Source organism: Anomaloglossus baeobatrachus, chromosome 5, assembly GCF_048569485.1.
Source record: "Anomaloglossus baeobatrachus isolate aAnoBae1 chromosome 5, aAnoBae1.hap1, whole genome shotgun sequence".
Classification (NCBI taxonomy): Eukaryota; Metazoa; Chordata; class Amphibia; order Anura; family Aromobatidae; genus Anomaloglossus; species Anomaloglossus baeobatrachus.
Window position 1 is genome coordinate 304,642,517 of NC_134357.1, and position 19,930 is coordinate 304,662,446.

Here is a 19,930-nt window from a genome sequence, read left to right on the forward strand (position 1 = left end):
CTGCGCACTAGAAAGTGAACTTTTCTTAAGAAAAATCCGCACACTCTGGCAGAATACTGCACCCACAGCAAAAACCGCGGTAAAACTGCAGCCGCATTTTTGACGCGGTTTTGCCACTGTTTTTCTGGCGGTTGTCCCTGCGGTTTTTTACCATTATCTATGGCAAAAAACGCAGGTACTTGCAGAAAAGAAGGGACATGCACATTAATTCCGCCGCGGAAATTTCGCGGGTAAATCCGCAGGTATAAAAAAACGTAGTGTGCGCACAGCATTTTTTTATACCCATAGGTTTTGCTGGGGAATGACCGCAGAAATATTAGACACATTTTCTGTAGCAAATCCGCGGCAAATCCGCAGCGTGCGCACAGGGCCTAATAGCAGAAAATTATTATTCTTTTAAGGCCGGGGGTCACACTAGCGTATAGCATCCAATAAGAAAGAATCGGATGTGAAATGCCTGTGACACCCGGCTCAGACTTTGCTGCGAGCGTGATCCGAGTGTCATTCTACTGTGATCCGATTATCTCGCATGTGAGAATCAGAGCACAAGTGAGGAGAAGGAGAAATTTTAAACATCATTGAAATTTTGTCTAAATCACCTCTTATACTAAAGGCCGCTTTACACACTGCGATATCGGTATCGATATCGCCAGCGTGCGTACACGCCCCCATCGGTTGTGCGACACGGGCCAATCGCTGCCCGTGTCGCACAACATCGCCTGGACCTGTCACACGGACTTACCTTCCCTGCGACGTCGCTGTGACCGGCAAACCGCCTCATTTCTAAGGGGGCGTTTCGTGCAGCGTCACAGTGACATCACAGCAGCGTCACTGAACCGCCGCCCAATAGAAATGGAGGGGCGGAGCTGAGAGGGACGAACATCCCGCCCACCTCCTTCCTTCCGCAATGTGGCTGGGTAAGGAGAGCTTCCTCGTTCCTGCGGTGTCACACGGAGCGATGTGTGCTGCCGCAGGAACGAGGAACAACTTCGTTACTGCTGCAGTAACGATATTTGAGAATGGACCCCCATGTTACCGATGAGCGATTTTGCACGTTTTTGTGACGATGCAAAATCGCTCATAGGTGTCACACGCAACGGCATCGCTAATGCGGCCGGATGTGCGTCAAAATCCGTGACCCCCAACGAGACCACTTGAGCGATGTCGTAGCGTGTAAAGCCCGCTTTAATGTTAAGATTTCTTTTCTCGTGTAAGGCCACGTTCACATGTTGAATATTTGGTGAGTTTTGTACCTTAGTATTTGTAAGCCAAATAATCAGAGATAAAGTATAATAGAAATGTGTTCCACCTCTGCATTTTCTACCCACTCTCGGTTTTGGCTTACAAACACTGGTGTAAAATACTGACCAAATACTGAATGTGTGAACAAACCCTGACCAACCATAAACAATCTGCGTAAGGCCTCTTTCACACGTCTGTGAAAACCACGCACGTTTTGCACGCACGTGTGAAAGGTGCGTGTTGTCCTCCGTGTGCCGTGATTTTGGCATACGTGTGTTCTCCGTGTGCTATCCGTGATAACACACGGAGAACAGGAACTTTCTGCTTACCTGTCCCTGGCGTTGCTGTTTGTGGTGCTGATCTACAGTCTCCAGGCCTGCCAACTCTCCGCTGCTGCTACTGCTTCCGGTCCTCTGTGCCGTGCATATGCGATGAGCATAATGAGCAGGGGTCGGAAGCAAGTGACAGCAGCGGCAGAGACAGCAGAGCTGGAGAATGTGAGTATAGAAATTAATTTTATTTTACAGACACGTGTGTTTTCTCCAGTACGTGTCACACAGATGTCACATGGATCACATTCATGCGGTCCGTGTGACACCTGTGCTGCCGGAGAAAAAACGGACATGTCTACGTGTGGAGCACATGGACAGACGTATGCTCCACACAAACACACGATCCATGGCAAAACACGCACGAGTGCACAGATCCATTGATTTTAATGGGTCTACGTGTGATTTGTGTCTCCGGTACGTGTGATAATGGACATCACACATACCGGAGACACAGATGTGTTAAGGAGGCCTAATATTGTGTAAGTCCCCCTCATGCCACCAGCAACGCTCTAATCACTTGAAGCATAGACACAACACCTCCTATAAGTGTCCTGTACTATCTGGCACCATGACATTAGTAGCAGATCTGTTTAGTCCTGTAAGTTGTGATCTTCCATGGATCCGACTTGACAGAATTGAGATCTAGGTCATTTGGAGGCCAAGTCTACAGAATTAATTTTTTGTCATGTTCCTCCAACCTCTGATGAATAATTTTTGCACTGTGGCAAAGTGCATTATTCTGTTGAAAGAGGACACTTTTTGAAAGAAACATGTAGATGAATGTAAATCCCTAAGATTTCCCTGCAGAACATTACCCAGGCCACCTTCCATGAGCACTCTTGACTGGTCTGCATCTATGAATGAGGCCCCATACAGATAAAACCACAATGTACTGTGTACTGTCAGGGCCAGGTGGACGGGCAGACCCAGGAGGTGGATCCACTGGGCCGAACTCCTAGATGGTGGTAAGGGGTCCGGTAGCTGGAGCACTATAGGCAGCAGAACAGTCCGTGCATATGAGTTTAACGGAGAAGTCCCTGGGACCACGGAGTCACTGTAGGTAGTCCGGGTGACGTAGCTCAGGTTCGGAAGCCGAGAAGATGTCAGGCGGGGTCCGGAACCTTCGGAGCGAGATGACGGGTCACCGCAGGGATCCGAGATGGTACGGACTGTCAGGATGGCAGATGGACAGCGTTCGGGGTTCGGGATTCGGCAGGACCGGATGGCGAGGCAGGCACGGCTCTACAAGAGAGATAGGTGAGTATATCATATAGACACCAGGAGACCTGACTCCTAGCTTGGGAAACACGAAGATCAGGCCCCGCCCCCTTGGACATTAAACCCCATTATACCCTGTACCTGTTTGCATTATTTCCTGTTAATGGACGCTGGCCCTTTAAGAAAGGGTCAATGACCGCACGCGCGCCCTAATGCGCATGCGCGCGGCCCGAGTGCCAGAAGCCAGGGCAGGAAGCTGCGAGGAGGAAGCAGCAGGGCTGGGCTGGGGCTGAGAAGCCGACGGGCGCCGGGAGCGGGGACCAGGACGCCGGGGACGGGCTGGTAATGGACGCTGGAGAGCGGGGAGCGGCGGTGACCGGACCAAGGAACCGGGAAGCGAGGCAGGGGAGCCGGGACGCGTGACAGGTGAGCCGGGGGACAGCGCAGGGGACCCGGGGAGCGTGACAGTACCCCCCCCCCCACGCCCCCCTCCCCGCAACCGGGACAGGAAGGCACGGATCAGCGGAGTACCCACATTCTCCCGGGGCTCCCAGGATCTATCCTCAGGACCATACCCTGCCCAGTCCACCAGGAAGAACTGTCGACCCCGGACGGTTTTCATGGCCACGATATCCCTTACCGCATAGATGTCGTCATCGGCAATAGGAGGAGGAGCCGAACTGGCAGCAGCGGAGAAGGGACCAAGGACAACCGGCTTGAGCAGGGAGACGTGGAAGGAATTGGGTATCCTCATCGTGGCCGGGAGCTGTAGCTTGTAGGAGACCTCATTGATCTTGTTGAGGACTTTAAACGGCCCGATGTAGCGAGGACCCAGCTTGTAGGATGGTATCTTCAATCGGACATACTTGGAAGCAAGCCAGACTAGATCTCCAGGAGAGAAACACGGAGGGTCCAGACGTCTCTTGTCTGCGTGTCTCTTCATCCGTAGGGAAGCACGCCCAAGGGACGCCTTGACAGAGTCCCAAATGGTTGCAAAGTCACGGGCTACAGTATCGGCAGCAGGGACATCCGAAGAAGGGGATACAGGCAATGGGACGGAGGGCTGAAGTCCGTAAACGACATGGAAGGGAGAGCTGGAGGACGACTCACTGATGTGGTGGTTATGGGAGAATTCCGCCCAAGGAAGAAGCGTGGACCAGTCGTCGTGATGGGCGTTGACATAATGACGTAAGAAGGAGGTCAAGATTTGATTGACCCTCTCCACTTGGCCATTAGACTGAGGATGGTAAGCTGAAGAAAAGTCCAGAGTCACTCCCAGATGTTTGCAGAGCGCCCTCCAGAAGCGGGAGGTGAACTGAGTTCCTCTGTCGGATACGATGTGTGATGGAAAGCCATGCAAGCGGACGATGTGATGTATATAGGCGTCCGCGAGTTCCTGAGCAGAGGGCAGTCCAGTCATAGGGACGAAATGTGCCATTTTAGAGAACCGATCCACCACGACCCATATGACTGTGTGTCCGGAGGACAATGGCAAGTCCGTAATAAAGTCCATCGCTATGTGTTGCCATGGAACAGAGGGTATCGGCAGAGGCAGAAGACGGCCATATGGCAGGTGTTTGGGCGTCTTGTTCCTGGCACAAGAGGAGCAGGCAGAGACAAAAGCAGCGACGTCCGTGCGAAGAGATGGCCACCAGTAGTGACGTACAATCGTGCTCCATGTTCTCTTCTGACCAGCATGACCGGCTGTTTTCGAGGCATGGCCCCAGTGTAACACTTTTTGCCTGTCAGTCTCAGAGACATAGGTCTTCCCGGGCGGTATCTGGGCCAGGGTGACAGGGGCCACCGGAATGATTTTGCTAGGACAGATGATGGGTTGGGTAGTCTCCTCCTCCTGCTCCATGGGCATGAAAGACCTGGACAAGGCATCAGCGCGTACATTCTTGTCCGCAGGTCGGAAATGGAGCTGGAAATCAAACCTGGCAAAGAATAAGGACCACCTGGCTTGCCGTGGGTTCAGTCGCTGAGCGGACCGCAGGTATTCCAGGTTCTTGTGGTCCGTGTAAATAATCACGGGGTACACTGCTCCTTCCAGAAGGTAGCGCCATTCCTCCAGAGCCAGTTTGACTGCCAAGAGCTCTCGGTCACCGATGGTGTAGTTGCGTTCAGGCGCAGAGAAGCTCTTGGAGAAGAAACCGCAAGTCACCATCTTCCCGGAGGAGGACTTCTGCATGAGGACTGCTCCGGCTCCCGAGGAGGAGGCATCCACCTCCAAGGTGAACTGGCGGTTTAACTCCGGACGGTGGAGTACAGGAGAGGAGGCAAATGCCCGCTTCAGAGAGCAAAACGCGGCGTCGGCCGCAGGTGACCAGTCCTTTGGATTAGCCTCCTTCTTGGTCAAAGCGGAGAGAGGAGCAGTCAGAGCAGAGAAGTGAGGGATAAACTGGCGGTAGTAGTTGGCAAATCCCAGGAAACGTTGGATTGCCTTCAGTCCAGAAGGAGGAGGCCAGTTGAGAATGGAGGAGACCTTCTTTGGATCCATCTGCAGTCCGGTATCAGAGATGATGTACCCCAGGAAGGGGATAGAGGACTGCTCAAAGACACACTTCTCGTACTTGGCGTACAGACGATTCTCTCTCAGTCTTTGTAGAACCAGCTGTACGTTCTCTCTGTGGGTCTGGAGGTCCGGAGAGAAGACAAGGATGTCATCCAGATACACTACCACACAGACGTAGAGAAGGTCCCGGAAAACGTCGTTCACCAGTTCTTGGAAGACGGCTGGGGCATTACACAGGCCGAAGGGCATCACGCAGTATTCATAGTGCCCATCGCGAGTATTGAACGCAGTCTTCCATTCGTCCCCAGAGCGGATGCGTACCAGATTGTAAGCACCCCGAAGATCCAGCTTGGTGAACACACGAGCTCCCCTAAGCCGGTCAAACAATTCGGGGATGAGTGGCAGAGGGTACTTGTTTTTCACGGTGATCTGGTTCAATCCCCGGTAGTCTATACATGGGCGTAGGTCGCCCTCTTTCTTCTTCACGAAGAAGAAGCCTGCTCCAGCAGGAGAGGAGGATCTCCGAATGAATCCCCTTGCCAGGCTCTCTGTGATGTAAGTAGACATGGCCCTTGTTTCGGCTGGAGACAATGGATATATCCGTCCTCGAGGTGGTGTTGTTCCTGGGAGCAGGTCAATGGCACAATCGTAAGGACGATGTGGCGGAAGTACCTCAGACTCCTTTTTATCAAAGACGTCTGCGAAGGACCAATAGGCCGAGGGCAGTCCCGGTAGGTTCTCTGGAACCGGAGGCCGTCGGATGGGTTGTATGGACTTCAGACACTTCTCATGGCACGAAGAGCCCCATCGGGTGATTTCGCCAGTGCCCCAGCTGACTGATGGTTCGTGTGTCCGCAACCAGGGAAGTCCCAGCAGGATCTGATGGGACATGCGTGGAAGGACATAGAGAGCGATGTTCTCGGTGTGCAGGGCACCGATACGCAGTTCGACCGGCCTGGTGACCCAGGAGATGGTGTCAGAGAGGGGTCTCCCATCCACAGAGGCAATCACTAGGGGCTTGTCGAGTGGAGTAACAGGCACCTGGTACTTGTCCACCGTGGCCTGCTGGATGAAATTGCCTGCTGCCCCGGAATCGAGGTATGCTTCAGCCGTGAACCGCGTCTCTCCCGTTGTCACTTGCACAGTCCACGTAACCGGGTCTGAGAGAGTCCCAGCACCTAGGGTGGCCTCTCCTACCAACCCTAGGCTTTGGAGTTTCCCGGCCTCTCTGGACAGGAGCGTAGCAGGTGTGTGCCCTCTCCGCAGTAAAAGCAGAGACCCTTGGCGAGCCGCTCTGCTCGACGTTGTTCAGATTGCCGCACTCGGTCGATCTGCATGGGCTCGTGGACGGGGACCCCAGCTGTCGATGACTGAAGTACGGAGGGCTTCTGCGGAGGAGAGGAATGCCGTACCGGACGTCTCTCACGGGACACTTCCTTGGCTCGCTCCTGAAAGCGAATGTCTACTCGTGTCGCTAGGGCAATCAGGGCATCCAGGGTGGTCGGTACGTCACGACCCGCCAGCTCATCTTTAATTCGCCCCGAGAGTCCTTCCCAGAAGGCGGCGGTTAGGGCCTCGTTGTTCCAGCCGAGTTCCGAAGCCAGGGTGCGGAACCGGACTGCGTACTGACCCACCGTCAGAGTCCCCTGACGCAAGCGGAGAAGAGACGAAGCAGACGCGGAGGCGCGTCCGGGCTCATCAAAGGTGCCACGGAATGCCTGCAGGAACTCTTGGATGTTCGTGGTCACAGGATCCCCCTTCTCCCACAAGGGGTTCATCCACGCCAGTGCCTCACCCTCTAGATGGGACATGATGAAGGCGGCCTTGGCTTGGTCGGAGGCAAACAAATGCGGCAGCTGCGTGAAATGGAGGGAGCATTGGTTTAAGAATCCCCTGCAGGTCTTGGGGTCTCCGGCGTACCGGGGTGGTGAGGCCAAACGAAGTCTGGAAGTATCTGAAGAAGTCGCCACGGGAGCTGGAGCCGTGGCTTGACTAGTGGAAGCCCGGGATGTTGAAGACGCAACTGCTGCTTGTAGCGTGTTCAGGCGGGCGTCCACAGAAGACATGAACTGCAGCATGCGGGTCTGAGTCTCACGCTGGCGTTGGAGTTCCTCCTGTACGGCTGCTAGTGCTGCAGCGGGATCCATGGCCTGATCTTACTGTCAGGGCCAGGTGGACGGGCAGACCCAGGAGGTGGATCCACTGGGCCGAACTCCTAGATGGTGGTAAGGGGTCCGGTAGCTGGAGCACTATAGGCAGCAGAACAGTCCGTGCATATGAGTTTAACGGAGAAGTCCCTGGGACCACGGAGTCATTGTAGGTAGTCCGGGTGACGTAGCTCAGGTTCGGAAGCCGAGAAGATGTCAGGCGGGGTCCGGAACCTTCGGAGCGAGATGACGGGTCACCGCAGGGATCCGAGATGGTACGGACTGTCAGGATGGCAGATGGACAGCGTTCGGGGTTCGGGATTCGGCAGGACCGGATGGCGAGGCAGGCACGGCTCTACAAGAGAGATAGGTGAGTATATCATATAGACACCAGGAGACCTGACTCCTAGCTTGGGAAACACGAAGATCAGGCCCCGCCCCCTTGGACATTAAACTCCTTTATACCCTGTACCTGTTTGCATCATTTCCTGTTAATGGACGCTGGCCCTTTAAGAAAGGGTCAATGACCGCGCGCCCTAATGCGCATGCGCGCGGCCCGAGTGCCAGAAGCCAGGGCAGGAAGCTGTGAGGAGGAAGCAGCAGGGCTGGGCTGGGGCTGAGAAGCCGACGGGCGCCGGGAGCGGGGACCAGGACGCCGGGGACGGGCTGGTAATGGACGCTGGAGAGCGGGGAGCGGCGGTGACCGGACCAAGGAACCGGGAAGCGAGGCAGGGGAGCCGGGACGCGTGACAGGTGAGCCGGGGGACAGCGCAGGGGACCCGGGGAGCGTGACATGTACAGTGTACTGACTCTCTTCTATCATAACTTGTAAGAACTATTTAACTATTTGTGAGGTTGTACCTAAACTGTTTGCTCAACCAGATGAGTTAAGGCCACGTCTCATCAAGCGACATCGCTAGCGATATCGCTGCTGAGTCACGTTTTTTGTGACGTAGCAGCGATCTTGCTAGCGATGTCGCTGTGTGTGACATCCAGCAACAACCTGGCCCCTGCTGTGAGGTCGCCGGTCGTGGCTGAATGTCCTGGACCATTTTCTTCAAAGGAGATGTCCTGCTGGGCAGGACGCATCGCTGTGTTTGACACTGTGTGACAGGGTCCCAATGACAGCAGAGATCGTTAAACAGGTCGCTACTTCGACCTGTATCGTTACTGAGTCTTTGGTAAGGTCTGACTGTGACATCTCACCAGCGACCTCCCAGCGACTTACCAGCGATCCTTATCAGGTCGTATCGTTTTTGAGATCGCTGATAAATTGCTAAATGTGACAGGGGCTTATGTCATTGTTCCACACACATAGGAGAGTGCATTAGAGACCCATCACAATGTGGCATTTGCCAGAGTCACTCAGATCCTAAAACCCTGACGTCAGCCAAACCGATGTCAATGGGTTTCCTCGATAATCAAATATGATGTATGTGGCCCTCAACAGATGATGTCAGTGGAGATAAGGATCTGGCATTTCTGATTGTTGATCCTTTTGTTCTCCCTGAGATTATTGTCAGAGATGTCACAGGAGAGCACAGGAGTGCTTGGTAGAGTGTATGGGAGAGTCATGAGAGATACTGTAGCTGCCAGGTGAGCGGTCACTCACCTAAGGTGTGTGGGAAGGGGGGGGCTTTACACTTGCCCACTTTTCCCCACTTCCAACTGATCAACTTTGGAAACTGTCTGTTCATTTGCTGCCTTGTCACAAGGTAATGAATGTTATCAGTTGTTATTTCATAATGGCACATTAGAATAGTTATTCTATTATTTACCTCAACCTCCCCTTTTTTTATCCATTACTTGACTATTTCTGGATCTTTCCATTTATTAATCTTTTACTTGTTCTCATCTGGCTTCATTTGACCTTGTTAATTCTGGCAGCTGGACAGTCGTAAGTGCAGCCAACACAGCAACACATGATGAACATGGTACTTTCAGCTGACAATTCCTGTATCGAAATATGTACAGAAAATTATGGAAACTCCCGACAGGCGCTTCGGACATCGGGAGGAGGGGAAAGTTCTGGGTTTATATATTAGTAAAATCATCAGCGCTTACATTGTATTCTGTATAGATTGTTGGTTTTGAATGTGATGCATTGTGCTAGTTGGCATCCACACACTAAATATTACTATGTAACTACAGTTGTATCATTGTGCAACATTGTAATATATTAACTATGAAACTGCCTGAAAACCCAACATTTTTTTTGTACTCTGGTGACCCGTTCTTATTGCTGATCTTCAGAATTAGCAATTATTGTATGATCAGTGGGATCAAACCCCAGGATGACTACCAGTCATACTCTTGATAGCTTATTCTATGGAGAGGTCACCCTGTTTTATCCCTTTAAAGGGATTGTTTCAGAAATAAATTATGTCCACATGGCCTAGAAGACATCAGACTTGGTGGTCCCCTGCTCAGGTCTGCCTTTCTATTAGGACAGTCACACTTGCGAGTAACTTGCGTGAATCTTGCATTGCATCACCCGGCACAGCCGCACACTCTTCTGACAGGAGCTGGTCGGCTGCATGTATTTCTATGCAGCTGACCCACTCCTGTCCAGAGAGTGTGCGGCCATGCCGGGTGATGCAATGCGAGACTTGTGCGAGTCACTCGCAAGTGGGGGTCCAGCCTTAGGCTATGTGCGCACGTTGCGTCGGAGTACCTGCAGTTTATTCTGCACGTTTTCCTTCCCTTGGTTTTTGACCAAATGGCTTTTGGCCATTTTTTAGCGCTAAAAACGCATGCGTATTTACCGTGTTTTTAGTGCGTTTTCAGCGCTTTTTACCTGCGTTTTCACCTGCGTTTCTGCAGATGCGTTTTGTAGATCAAGACACTGAGAAATAAAGTTGAAATAGTCAAAAAGAATGAAAAAAGAGAAAAAAAGGATAAAATTAACTTTTAATAAAACTATATGTAAAATTATCAATTTTAATGAAATAATAGTGGTTATGCACATTTTAACAGAAAAATAGGTAAAGTTTATTATTTTTTAGCATTTAAATTTTCGGTTATTGTGTGTGTGTAAAGGAACATTAGAACCCTTTAATTTTTGGCCAGAAAAGCATGCGTTTTTGGAGTCAAAAACGCAGTGGAAAAGCAGGTAAAAAGCATGAAAAACGCAGGAATTGTGCTTTTGGTTGCATTTTGCCATTTCTCATTGACTCCAATGTTAAGGAAACGCTGCAGAAATGGCAAAAACAACTGACATGCTGCTTCTTTTTCAGCATGGTTTTTGACCCAAAATATGCAAATTAAACGCTGCAGAAAAAAAAGCAAAGTGCAGACAGGATTTCTGCTTTTCCCATAGCCTTTGCTGGAAAACAAAAACGCATGCGTTTTAGCGCAAAAACGCTACCGCTAAAAACGCTGCAGAAACGCGGTAAAAAACGCAACGTGCGAACATAGCCTAAGCCAGAGCCGAGGGCTACCATCCACATCAGGTAACAAAGTCTGTTTTTGTAAAATACATACTTTTCTGAAGCCATGTTATTTGGTGTTTTCTTTTTCCAGACTCCCTGATCTTCGGATTGCTATAGTCTTGGACAAAAAGCATCCAGGTGCCTTTGAGTTCCAGGAAGTGATGGCTGCGGGAAGTACACAGTTTGTAAAGCAGGTGCATGATTTACAGAAGACCATATCTTGTGATGATCCTGTCAACATCCAGTTTACATCTGTAAGTAAATATTCATCATGATAATGATAAGGACTCGGCACGACAACATCTCACTGTGCCGTGGATGCTGCAAGGAAATGGACATTGTCCTCTTCTAAGTGTATGTTCACACTGAGTTTTTTCAGGAGAAATTCTCCAAAAACCACAAGGAGTTAAAACAACCTTGAGTTTTGACTGAATAGTTGGAGAGTTTTTGCTCCAAAAACTCAGCAAAAAAACCTCATTGTGAACACACATTAAGCTTTCCCTCACATGAGGCACGCTATCAGTTTTCGAAGGTGGGAATACCCCTTTAGGCCCCACTCACACTTGCGCTATTTTGACGCAAACGGAATCCGTCAGTAATGTAGTACAGTTCATTTATTTACAGTGGAAGCGCGACACCATGTGGACACAAGCGGGTACTGCATGACACACTCACGCGGCATATTAACGCGCTTCCACTGTAAATAAATGAACTGTACTACATTACTGGCGGATTCCGTTTGCGTCAAAATAGCGCAAGTGTGAAACTAGCCTTAAATAGACTTTATAGATTGTATTGAGAGTGGCTGCCCCTGAAGTCAATCTTATTGGATTTGTCCTGCTAGACTACCAGTGTATCTTCCTTATTGAAATCAGTGGCTGCCCAGTAATTTAATCAGTGATCACACTGCCAGTGCATTAATCATTGACTGACACATGCATGTGTGAATGTGGTCTAAAAACTGCCATCTTATTAAACTTCAAATTAAAGGAAATCTGTCATCAAGTTTTTGTTATTTATTCTGAAAGAAATATAATATAATATAGGGCAAGAGAGCCAGTCAAAACTCTCAGAAAAATACTTTTTTTTGCGGGTATATAATTTTAGTATTGTGTCAGAAAATACCTACTTCTTTATAATAATTTTAAAATTTATCTCTTTATTCATATATCTTAAAAATCCTCAAACCAAGACAAACAACAAAAATACATATAAAGTGGAAGTTTAAGAAGGTGTTTAGATCACTTTACTTCAGACAATTGAGAGGTGGAAGTTAAAGGAAAATTCACACTTTTCAAAAAAGCATTAATACTAGAGGGGGACAAATTGAAATACAGTTAGGTCCAGAAATATTTGGACAGTGACACAATTTTCGCGAGTTGGGCTCTGCATGCCACCACATTGGATTTGAAATGAAACCTCTACAACAGAATTCAAGTGCAGATTGTAACGTTTAATTTGAAGGTTTGAACAAAAATATCTGATAGAAATTGTAGGAATTGTACACATTTCTTTACAAACACTCCACATTTTAGGAGGTCAAAAGTAATTGGACAAATAAACCAAACCCAAACAAAATATTTTTATTTTCAATATTTTGTTGCGAATCCTTTGGAGGCAATCACTGCCTTAAGTCTGGAACCCATGAACATCACCAAACGCTGGGTTTCCTCCTTCTTAATGCTTTGCCAGGCCTTTACAGCCGCAGCCTTCAGGTCTTGCTTGTTTGTGGGTCTTTCCGTCTTAAGTCTGGATTTGAGCAAGTGAAATGCATGCTCAATTGGGTTAAGATCTGGTGATTGACTTGGCCATTGCAGAATGTGAATGTTCCACTTTTTTGCACTCATGAACTCCTGGGTAGCTTTGGCTGTATGCTTGGGGTCATTGTCCATCTGTACTATGAAGCGCCGTCCGATCAACTTTGCGGCATTTGGCTGAATCTGGGCTGAAAGTATATCCCTGTACACTTCAGAATTCATCCGGCTACTCTTGTCTGCTGTTATGTCATCAATAAACACAAGTGACCAAGTGCCATTGAAAGCCATGCATGCCCATGCCATCACGTTGCCTCCACCATGTTTTACAGAGGATGTGGTGTGCCTTGGATCATGTGCCGTTCCCTTTCTTCTCCAAACTTTTTTCTTCCCATCATTCTGGTACAGGTTGATCTTTGTCTCATCTGTCCATAGAATACTTTTCCAGAACTGAGCTGGCTTCATGAGGTGTTTTTCAGCAAATTTAACTCTGGCCTGTCTATTTTTGGAATTGATGAATGGTTTGCATCTAGATGTGAACCCTTTGTATTTACTTTCATGGAGTCTTCTCTTTACTGTTGACTTAGAGACAGATACACCTACTTCACTGAGAGTGTTCTGGACTTCAGTTGATGTTGTGAACGGGTTCTTCTTCAAAGAAAGTATGCGGCGATCATCCACCATTGTTGTCATCAGTGGACGCCCAGGCCTTTTTGAGTTCCCAAGCTCACCAGTCAATTCCTTTTTTCTCAGAATGTACCCGACTGTTGATTTTGCTACTCCAAGCATGTCTGCTATCTCTCTGATGGATTTTTTCTTTTTTTTTCAGCCTCAGGATGTTCTGCTTCACCTCAATTGAGAGTTCCTTAGACCGCATGTTGTCTGGTCACAGCAACAGCTTCCAAATGCAAAACCACACACCTGTAATCAACCCCAGACCTTTTACCTACTTCATTGATTACAGGTTAACGAGGGAGACGCCTTCAGAGTTAATTGTAGCCCTTAGAGTCCCTTGTCTAATTACTTTTGGTCCCTTGAAAAAGAGGAGGCTATGCATTACAGAGCTATGATTCCTAAACCCTTTCTCCGATTTGGATGTGAAAACTCTCATATTGCAGCTGGGAGTGTGCACTTTCAGCCCATATTATATATATAATTGTATTTCTGAACATGTTTTTGTAAACAGCTAAAATAACAAAACTTGTGTCACTGTCCAAATATTTCTGGCCCTGACTGTATAACCATGTCCTTAATCTTAGGCTACTTTCAGACATCCGTTTTTTGCTCTGCGGCACAATACGGCGCTCTGCAGAAAAACCGCGACCGTTTTTTTTGCCGCTGGTTGCGTTTTTTTTGCATAGACTTACATTAGTGCCGTATTGTGCCGCATGGGCTTGCGTTCGGTCCGGTTTTTGACGCATGCGGCAGATTTAGCCGATGCCGCGGCCGGATGGAACGTTGCCTGCAACGTTTTTTGCTCCGGCAAAAAAAACGCATCGCACCGCATCCGGCCGTTGCGGCGCATTTTTCAATGCATGCCTATGGACGCCGGATGCGGCGCGATGCGGAAAAAATGCATCCGGCCGCCGCATGCGGTTTCTTCCACTGCACATGCTCAGTAGCGTGCCGCAACCGGAAAAAAACGGACGGGCCACATGTAAAAACATGCAAAGGATGCGGTGTTTTCGCCGCATCCGTTGCATAGGTTTCACAGCCGGATTGAGCCGCACTGCTCAAACCGGATGTGTGAAAGTAGCCTAACCCTCACAAGGGCTTCCCCTGCCTGTCAATGGAGTACATCCTTACTTAACCCTAGAACGCATACCTGGGGCCTCGCAGGCCTGCTAGGTCATTTGTTTTCTATGGTAGATTGAATTGCTTGCGCGTTCTAGGGTTAACCGATGCCCCCATTCCTCGGCGGCTCGCACTTGTGTGTCCCTTCTCTTTCCCTCTCAAACAATAATCAACAATAAGTCTCTATAGTGAAAAGGACCACCTAAATCTCTGGCACCTAGTACATATGATACATATACAATAACAGTATTCCTCAGTGTGGGCTGTCCCTCAGTCTCACTCCTACCTAGCCAATGGAGTACACCCTTATTTTTCCGGTGCCCCCACTCCTCGGCGGCTGGCCCTAAAGTGGCCCTTATAGTCCTGGTTGATGAACCAGAAAATAATCATTTAGAAATTCTTTTCTCAATATTTTCAACAATAAGATTTTGCACTTATCTGGAAAATTCGAGGTGCCTAGAGAATATTCAAATTCTTATGTCATAATTTCCTTAAGGTCTGATCTCAACGCGTTTCACTCCATATAAATGACCAACGGAGCTCATCAGGAGATTTTTCCTTTTTCAAAATGGCATAATAGCCTGGGATGTTGTGGTCTCCAGATATCAGAGCGGTGTGACACAAGAGAGCCAGTCAATCAGTATTTTATCAGCAGTAGATTATCAGTGCTTGACTTGGTCACACATGCAGAGCAGTCAAGCTAATTTGTAACCCCACCCGTACCACTGATTAACAGTTTGCTGACAATGTGCACTGAACACAAAAGACAGTTCTGATTCTTTAATACTGCCCTCTGATGATGTGATGATCTCAGGTTGTGAGTTGTATTCTTTCCCTAGGCAGGTTAACAATGCAATTATCTTTATATCTTCCATCTACAGTCTTATAGCTACTTTAGGTAGATGACCAAAATGAGATGTCCCTAGTCTTTGAGATCCCAAATCGGGAACGGTAGTTCCACTGCTCCGGTACCAGGTGATACCCACTGTCTCCCAAGTTTTCGTTGGTCCACAGCTTTTGTATCTCCCTCCGGCATGGTCTGCAGTCACAGCCTATGCTGCTCCAGATGACGAATACCACAACCGTAGCAAGTGTATCCAGCTCCAGCCGGCAACAACAGTCCTTATAATATCATGACCATAAGTCATGTATCAAGCTCCCGATAGCACCAATAGTCCTTAGGATAGTTTCTCAAAACTATCCAATGGATATCACGACCGTAGCACGTGTATCTGGTTTAAATTTCTATAGTCCATTCATGGGCACTAGGACCTGGCCGCAGCAACAGACCCTGTCTGACCAAACATGTGGATTATTGTTCTCCCTCTCCTGGGATCAGCCCCCTGGATTGGAAAAAGTGCTCACACCCACCCCCATAAACATCTTCTACATGTAGCTCAAAGTATGCAGAAGGTTCCAGAAGACCAGTCTGAAATGTTGTATATTGGTGAAGCCCCCTGTAGAGCTGAACAAAGACGCAGAACCCCACCACCAGATGAAGGGTTATAAATCCTACTGTAGGCCTGATTATATTAGAGTCCATGGAGACAGGTTGGAATTGAACCTCTCTTAGGCCTAAAGCCCCTTTCACATTTAACGACTTACCAGCGATCCCAAAAATAATGTAACCTGATAAGGATCGCTGGTAAGTCGCTGGGAGGTCGCTGGTGAGATGTCACACAGTCAGACCTTACCAACGACGCAGTAACGATCAGCGACCTGTATAATGATCTCGGCCGGCGTTGGGACTGTGTTAGGAGTAGAGTTGAGCGCGGTTCGAAGTTCGAGGTTCTACAGTTCGCGGCTCGAGTGATTTTGGGGGCTGTTCTAGATAGAACTAGAACTCGAGCTTTTTGCTAAAGCTCGATAATTCTAGATACGTTCGAGAACGGTTCTAGCAGCAAAAAGACCAGCTAATTCCTAGCTGGCTTTCCGCTGTAATAGTGTAAGTCACTCTGTGACTCACACACTATTATGAAATTTCAGTGTATAGTGTGCGGGAACAGCGCATTCAGATCACTGCTGTATGGATAATGGCGATCGCCATTTTTTTTTTTTTTCCTTGTCTTCCTTCCCTAAGCGCGCGCGTGTAGTGGGGAGGGCCAGCATGTCAGCCAATCCCAGACACACACACAGCTAAGTGTACTTTTAGCCAGAGAAGCAACGGCATGTGTGATAGGATGTCCATGTCACATGTCCCTGCATTATAAAAACGGACATTTTCCTCCAGCACGCCATTATCTGCCTTCTGCGTCCTTGGTGTCAGTCATCACTGGCGCAGCTCCCATCTCCGATACTGCTGTGTACGCTCCATACACAGCGCTGTACAGAATAGGGATAGAAGTTTCTATCAGTCCTTTTAAGGGCTAATCCCGGCAGGGTCAGAGCCATAGGTGACTGGTCCGTGAAAACAGAGTTTAACAGCTACACAAGATGACAGCGTCTGTGTAGCTAAGGTCAGGGATTTCCTCGCTGCATTTCCCCATTAGGAGGGATAGAAAGGCAGGCTTCCTTTCCTCTACCCAGAGACCCACAACCCTGCCACTGTACCCTCCTGCCCTTTGCACACTCAAACCCATTGTTACTAAGCCATTATACTAGCAAACACTGAGTGAACTTAGTGGCATCCTAAACGTGGCTGTTGGACTTCTGTATTGTCCCACTAGTGCAAAGATATTTGCAGCACGTCTGCCTGCATTGCACACTCAAACTTATAGTTACTAAGCCGTTATACTAGCAAACACTGAGTGAACTTAGTGGCATCCTAAACATGGCTGTTGGACTTCTGTATTGTCCCACTAGTGCAAAGATATTTGCAGCACGTCTGCCTGCATTGCACACTCAAACTTATAGTTACTAAGCCGTTATACTAGCAAACACTGAGTGAACTTAGTGGCATCCTAAACATGGCTGTTGGACTTCTGTATTGTCCCACTAGTGCAAAGATATTTGCAGCACGTCTGCCTGCATTGCACACTCAAACTCATTTGTTACTAAGCAATTATACTAGCAAACACTGCTGCCAGTTTAAGGGCCGTAGTTGCATTGTCAGGGATAGTTATTGTTGTTTATTCTGCTGTTAATAAAGCTAGACCACCGCTGAAATGTACACCACCTCTCAATTTTTACTACCACATTTTAAGTGCATAATCTTGTCGCAATCAAAATGAGTGGCAAAATGACAGATGCTGGTGGAAAGGGGAAGAAGCGTGTTGGAAAAGGAAAAAAAGGGTTTGTCCATGGGGAAGGTGGCAAAGTTCCATTAACATCTGCTGAAGATAGACCATCTTCCAGCAAAAGTAAGATGTCTACTACTTACCGTGGACAATCCGATGTGCTCCCTTTTTTACGGACACGAACAACTGGAACAAAGGTAGATGATGGCCAAAAAAGGAAAATGCTTGAATGGATCTCAAGTGGTCCAACAAGTGCCCTCTCCGCCACCTCAACTACCGCATCCAAAAAACACCAGTCCTCTGAGTTGTCAGGCCAATCACACTTGCATTCTTCCAGCTCTGAAGTCTCCATCCGCCCTGCACAGTATGGTGGAACTGAGATGGCTGAGTCAGCCGAGCTGTTCAGTCACACTATAGCCTGGGAATCAGAGGTCTGCTCCCAATCTACAGTGAGTACAGACCAGGAAATGGTCTGCAGTGATGCCCAGAACCTTTGTGACTCTGTTTCAGGCCGTGAGGACCAAGTTTCTGAGCATAATGTTGACCCTTTTTCACAAACTGTAACACCTGTTGTTATAGACAATGAGGAACATACTGATAACGATGAGACGCAGATACCAGATTGGGATGACAACTTAAATATTCGGTCAGGGCAAGAAGAGGCTCGGTCTGCGGGTGAGGGGAGTGCAAACACAACAATTGATGAGGAAGTTCTAGATCCCACCTACTGTCAACCCACAGTCAGGCCCTCGAGGAGGTCAACAGAGACGGTGGAGGAGGATGCAACTGATGACGAAGTTACCTTGCGCCTTCCTGGACAGAGTCGGAGTACTGGTAGCACGTCTACAACTGCATCCTCAGCCACCACTGTGCCTCTGAGCACTAGTCGGGGTGGATCAGCAGGTCGCATGCCCTCTAAGCCTTGCCTAGCCTGGTCCTTTTTTGACATAGCAAAAGATCGCCCAAATTATGTGATCTGTAAAATTTGTCATGATTCTGTTAGTAGAGGGCAAAACCTCAGCAGTTTGACAACTTCTTCCATGAATCGTCACATGAATAAATATCATATGTCCCGGTGGGAAGCTCACCGTGCTGCAATGCGGCCTAGCGGAGCGAACCATCCACCGCCTGCCCCTTCTAGTGCATCCGCGCGCTCTTCATCTTCTAGGACTGTGGGGACAGCTGTCACACCTGGTTTTCCACGCACAACTTTGACCACTGTAACCGCAACAGGCAGTTTGCTTGGTAGGTCGTCAGTTGGTTTGGAAGGGGAAACAAGTACGTGTATACAGCTCTCTCAGACATCGATAGCACCAACGTTAGATGAAGGCGACATCATGTCTACGCCTGCACTTTCCTCACAAAGCTGCATTTTTCCAGGGACACCCTACTCAACACCGTCTACACACAGCAGCCAGATCTCTGTCCCTCAGATGTGGACAAATAAAAGGCCATTTCCTGCGACCCATGACAAAGTTAAGAGGTTGACTTTATCCCTCTGTAAGCTCTTGGCTACCGAAATGCTGCCTTTCCGCCTGGTGGACACACAGGATTTTAGAGACCTTATGTCTGTCGCTGTGCCCCAGTACCAGATGCCCAGTCGCCACTACTTCTCTAAGAAAGGTGTGCCCGCGCTACACCAGCATGTCGCACACAACATCACGGATTCCTTGAGAAACTCTGTGTGTGAACGGGTGCATTTCACCACCGATACTTGGACCAGTAAGCATGGACAGGGACGTTACATGTCGCTGACTGGGCACTGGGTAACTATGGTGATAGATGGTGAAGGGTCTGCTGCACAAGTCTTGCCGTCCCCACGACTTGTGTCAATCCTCTGTCTGTCCAAGTTCCGCCACTGCTTCTGCCTCCTCCAGCTCATCTGGGTCCTCCACCTCCGCACCAAGCCTGCCTGGTCAGGCCACCAGCGTTCGCACTGCGCAGAAGGAATCATGCACCCCTCATTACTATGCTGGCAGCAGAGCGCAACGGCATCAGGCGGTCTTTAGCTTGACATGCCTTGGAAATAGGAGTCACACAGCGGCTGAGTTGTGGGCAGCTCTGGAGACTGAGTTTAATAAATGGTTGTCTCCACTCAACCTGCAGCCTGGTAAGGCCGTGTGTGACAATGCTGCAAACCTGGGTGCGGCCCTTCGCCTGGGCAAGGTGACACATGTGCCTTGTATGGCTCACGTGTTGAACCTTGTTGTCCAGCAATTTTTAACACACTATCCCGGCCTAGATGGCCTTCTGACCAGGGCACGAAAACTGTCTGCTCACTTCCGCCGTTCAACCGCCGCAGCTGAGCGACTTGCATCGCT

At 48.9% G+C, this 19,930-nt stretch overlaps 1 protein-coding gene across 1 annotated transcript in view; it reads left to right on the forward strand.

The window, feature by feature from the left end:
- Positions 1-19,930, forward strand: part of ACSF2 (acyl-CoA synthetase family member 2) — a 168,971-nt gene that overhangs the window by 63,622 nt on the left and 85,419 nt on the right. Inside the window, exon 6 of the mRNA XM_075347503.1 lies at positions 10,977-11,139. Coding sequence (XP_075203618.1) covers positions 10,977-11,139 — 163 coding nt within the window. The remainder of the gene's footprint in view (positions 1-10,976; positions 11,140-19,930) is intronic.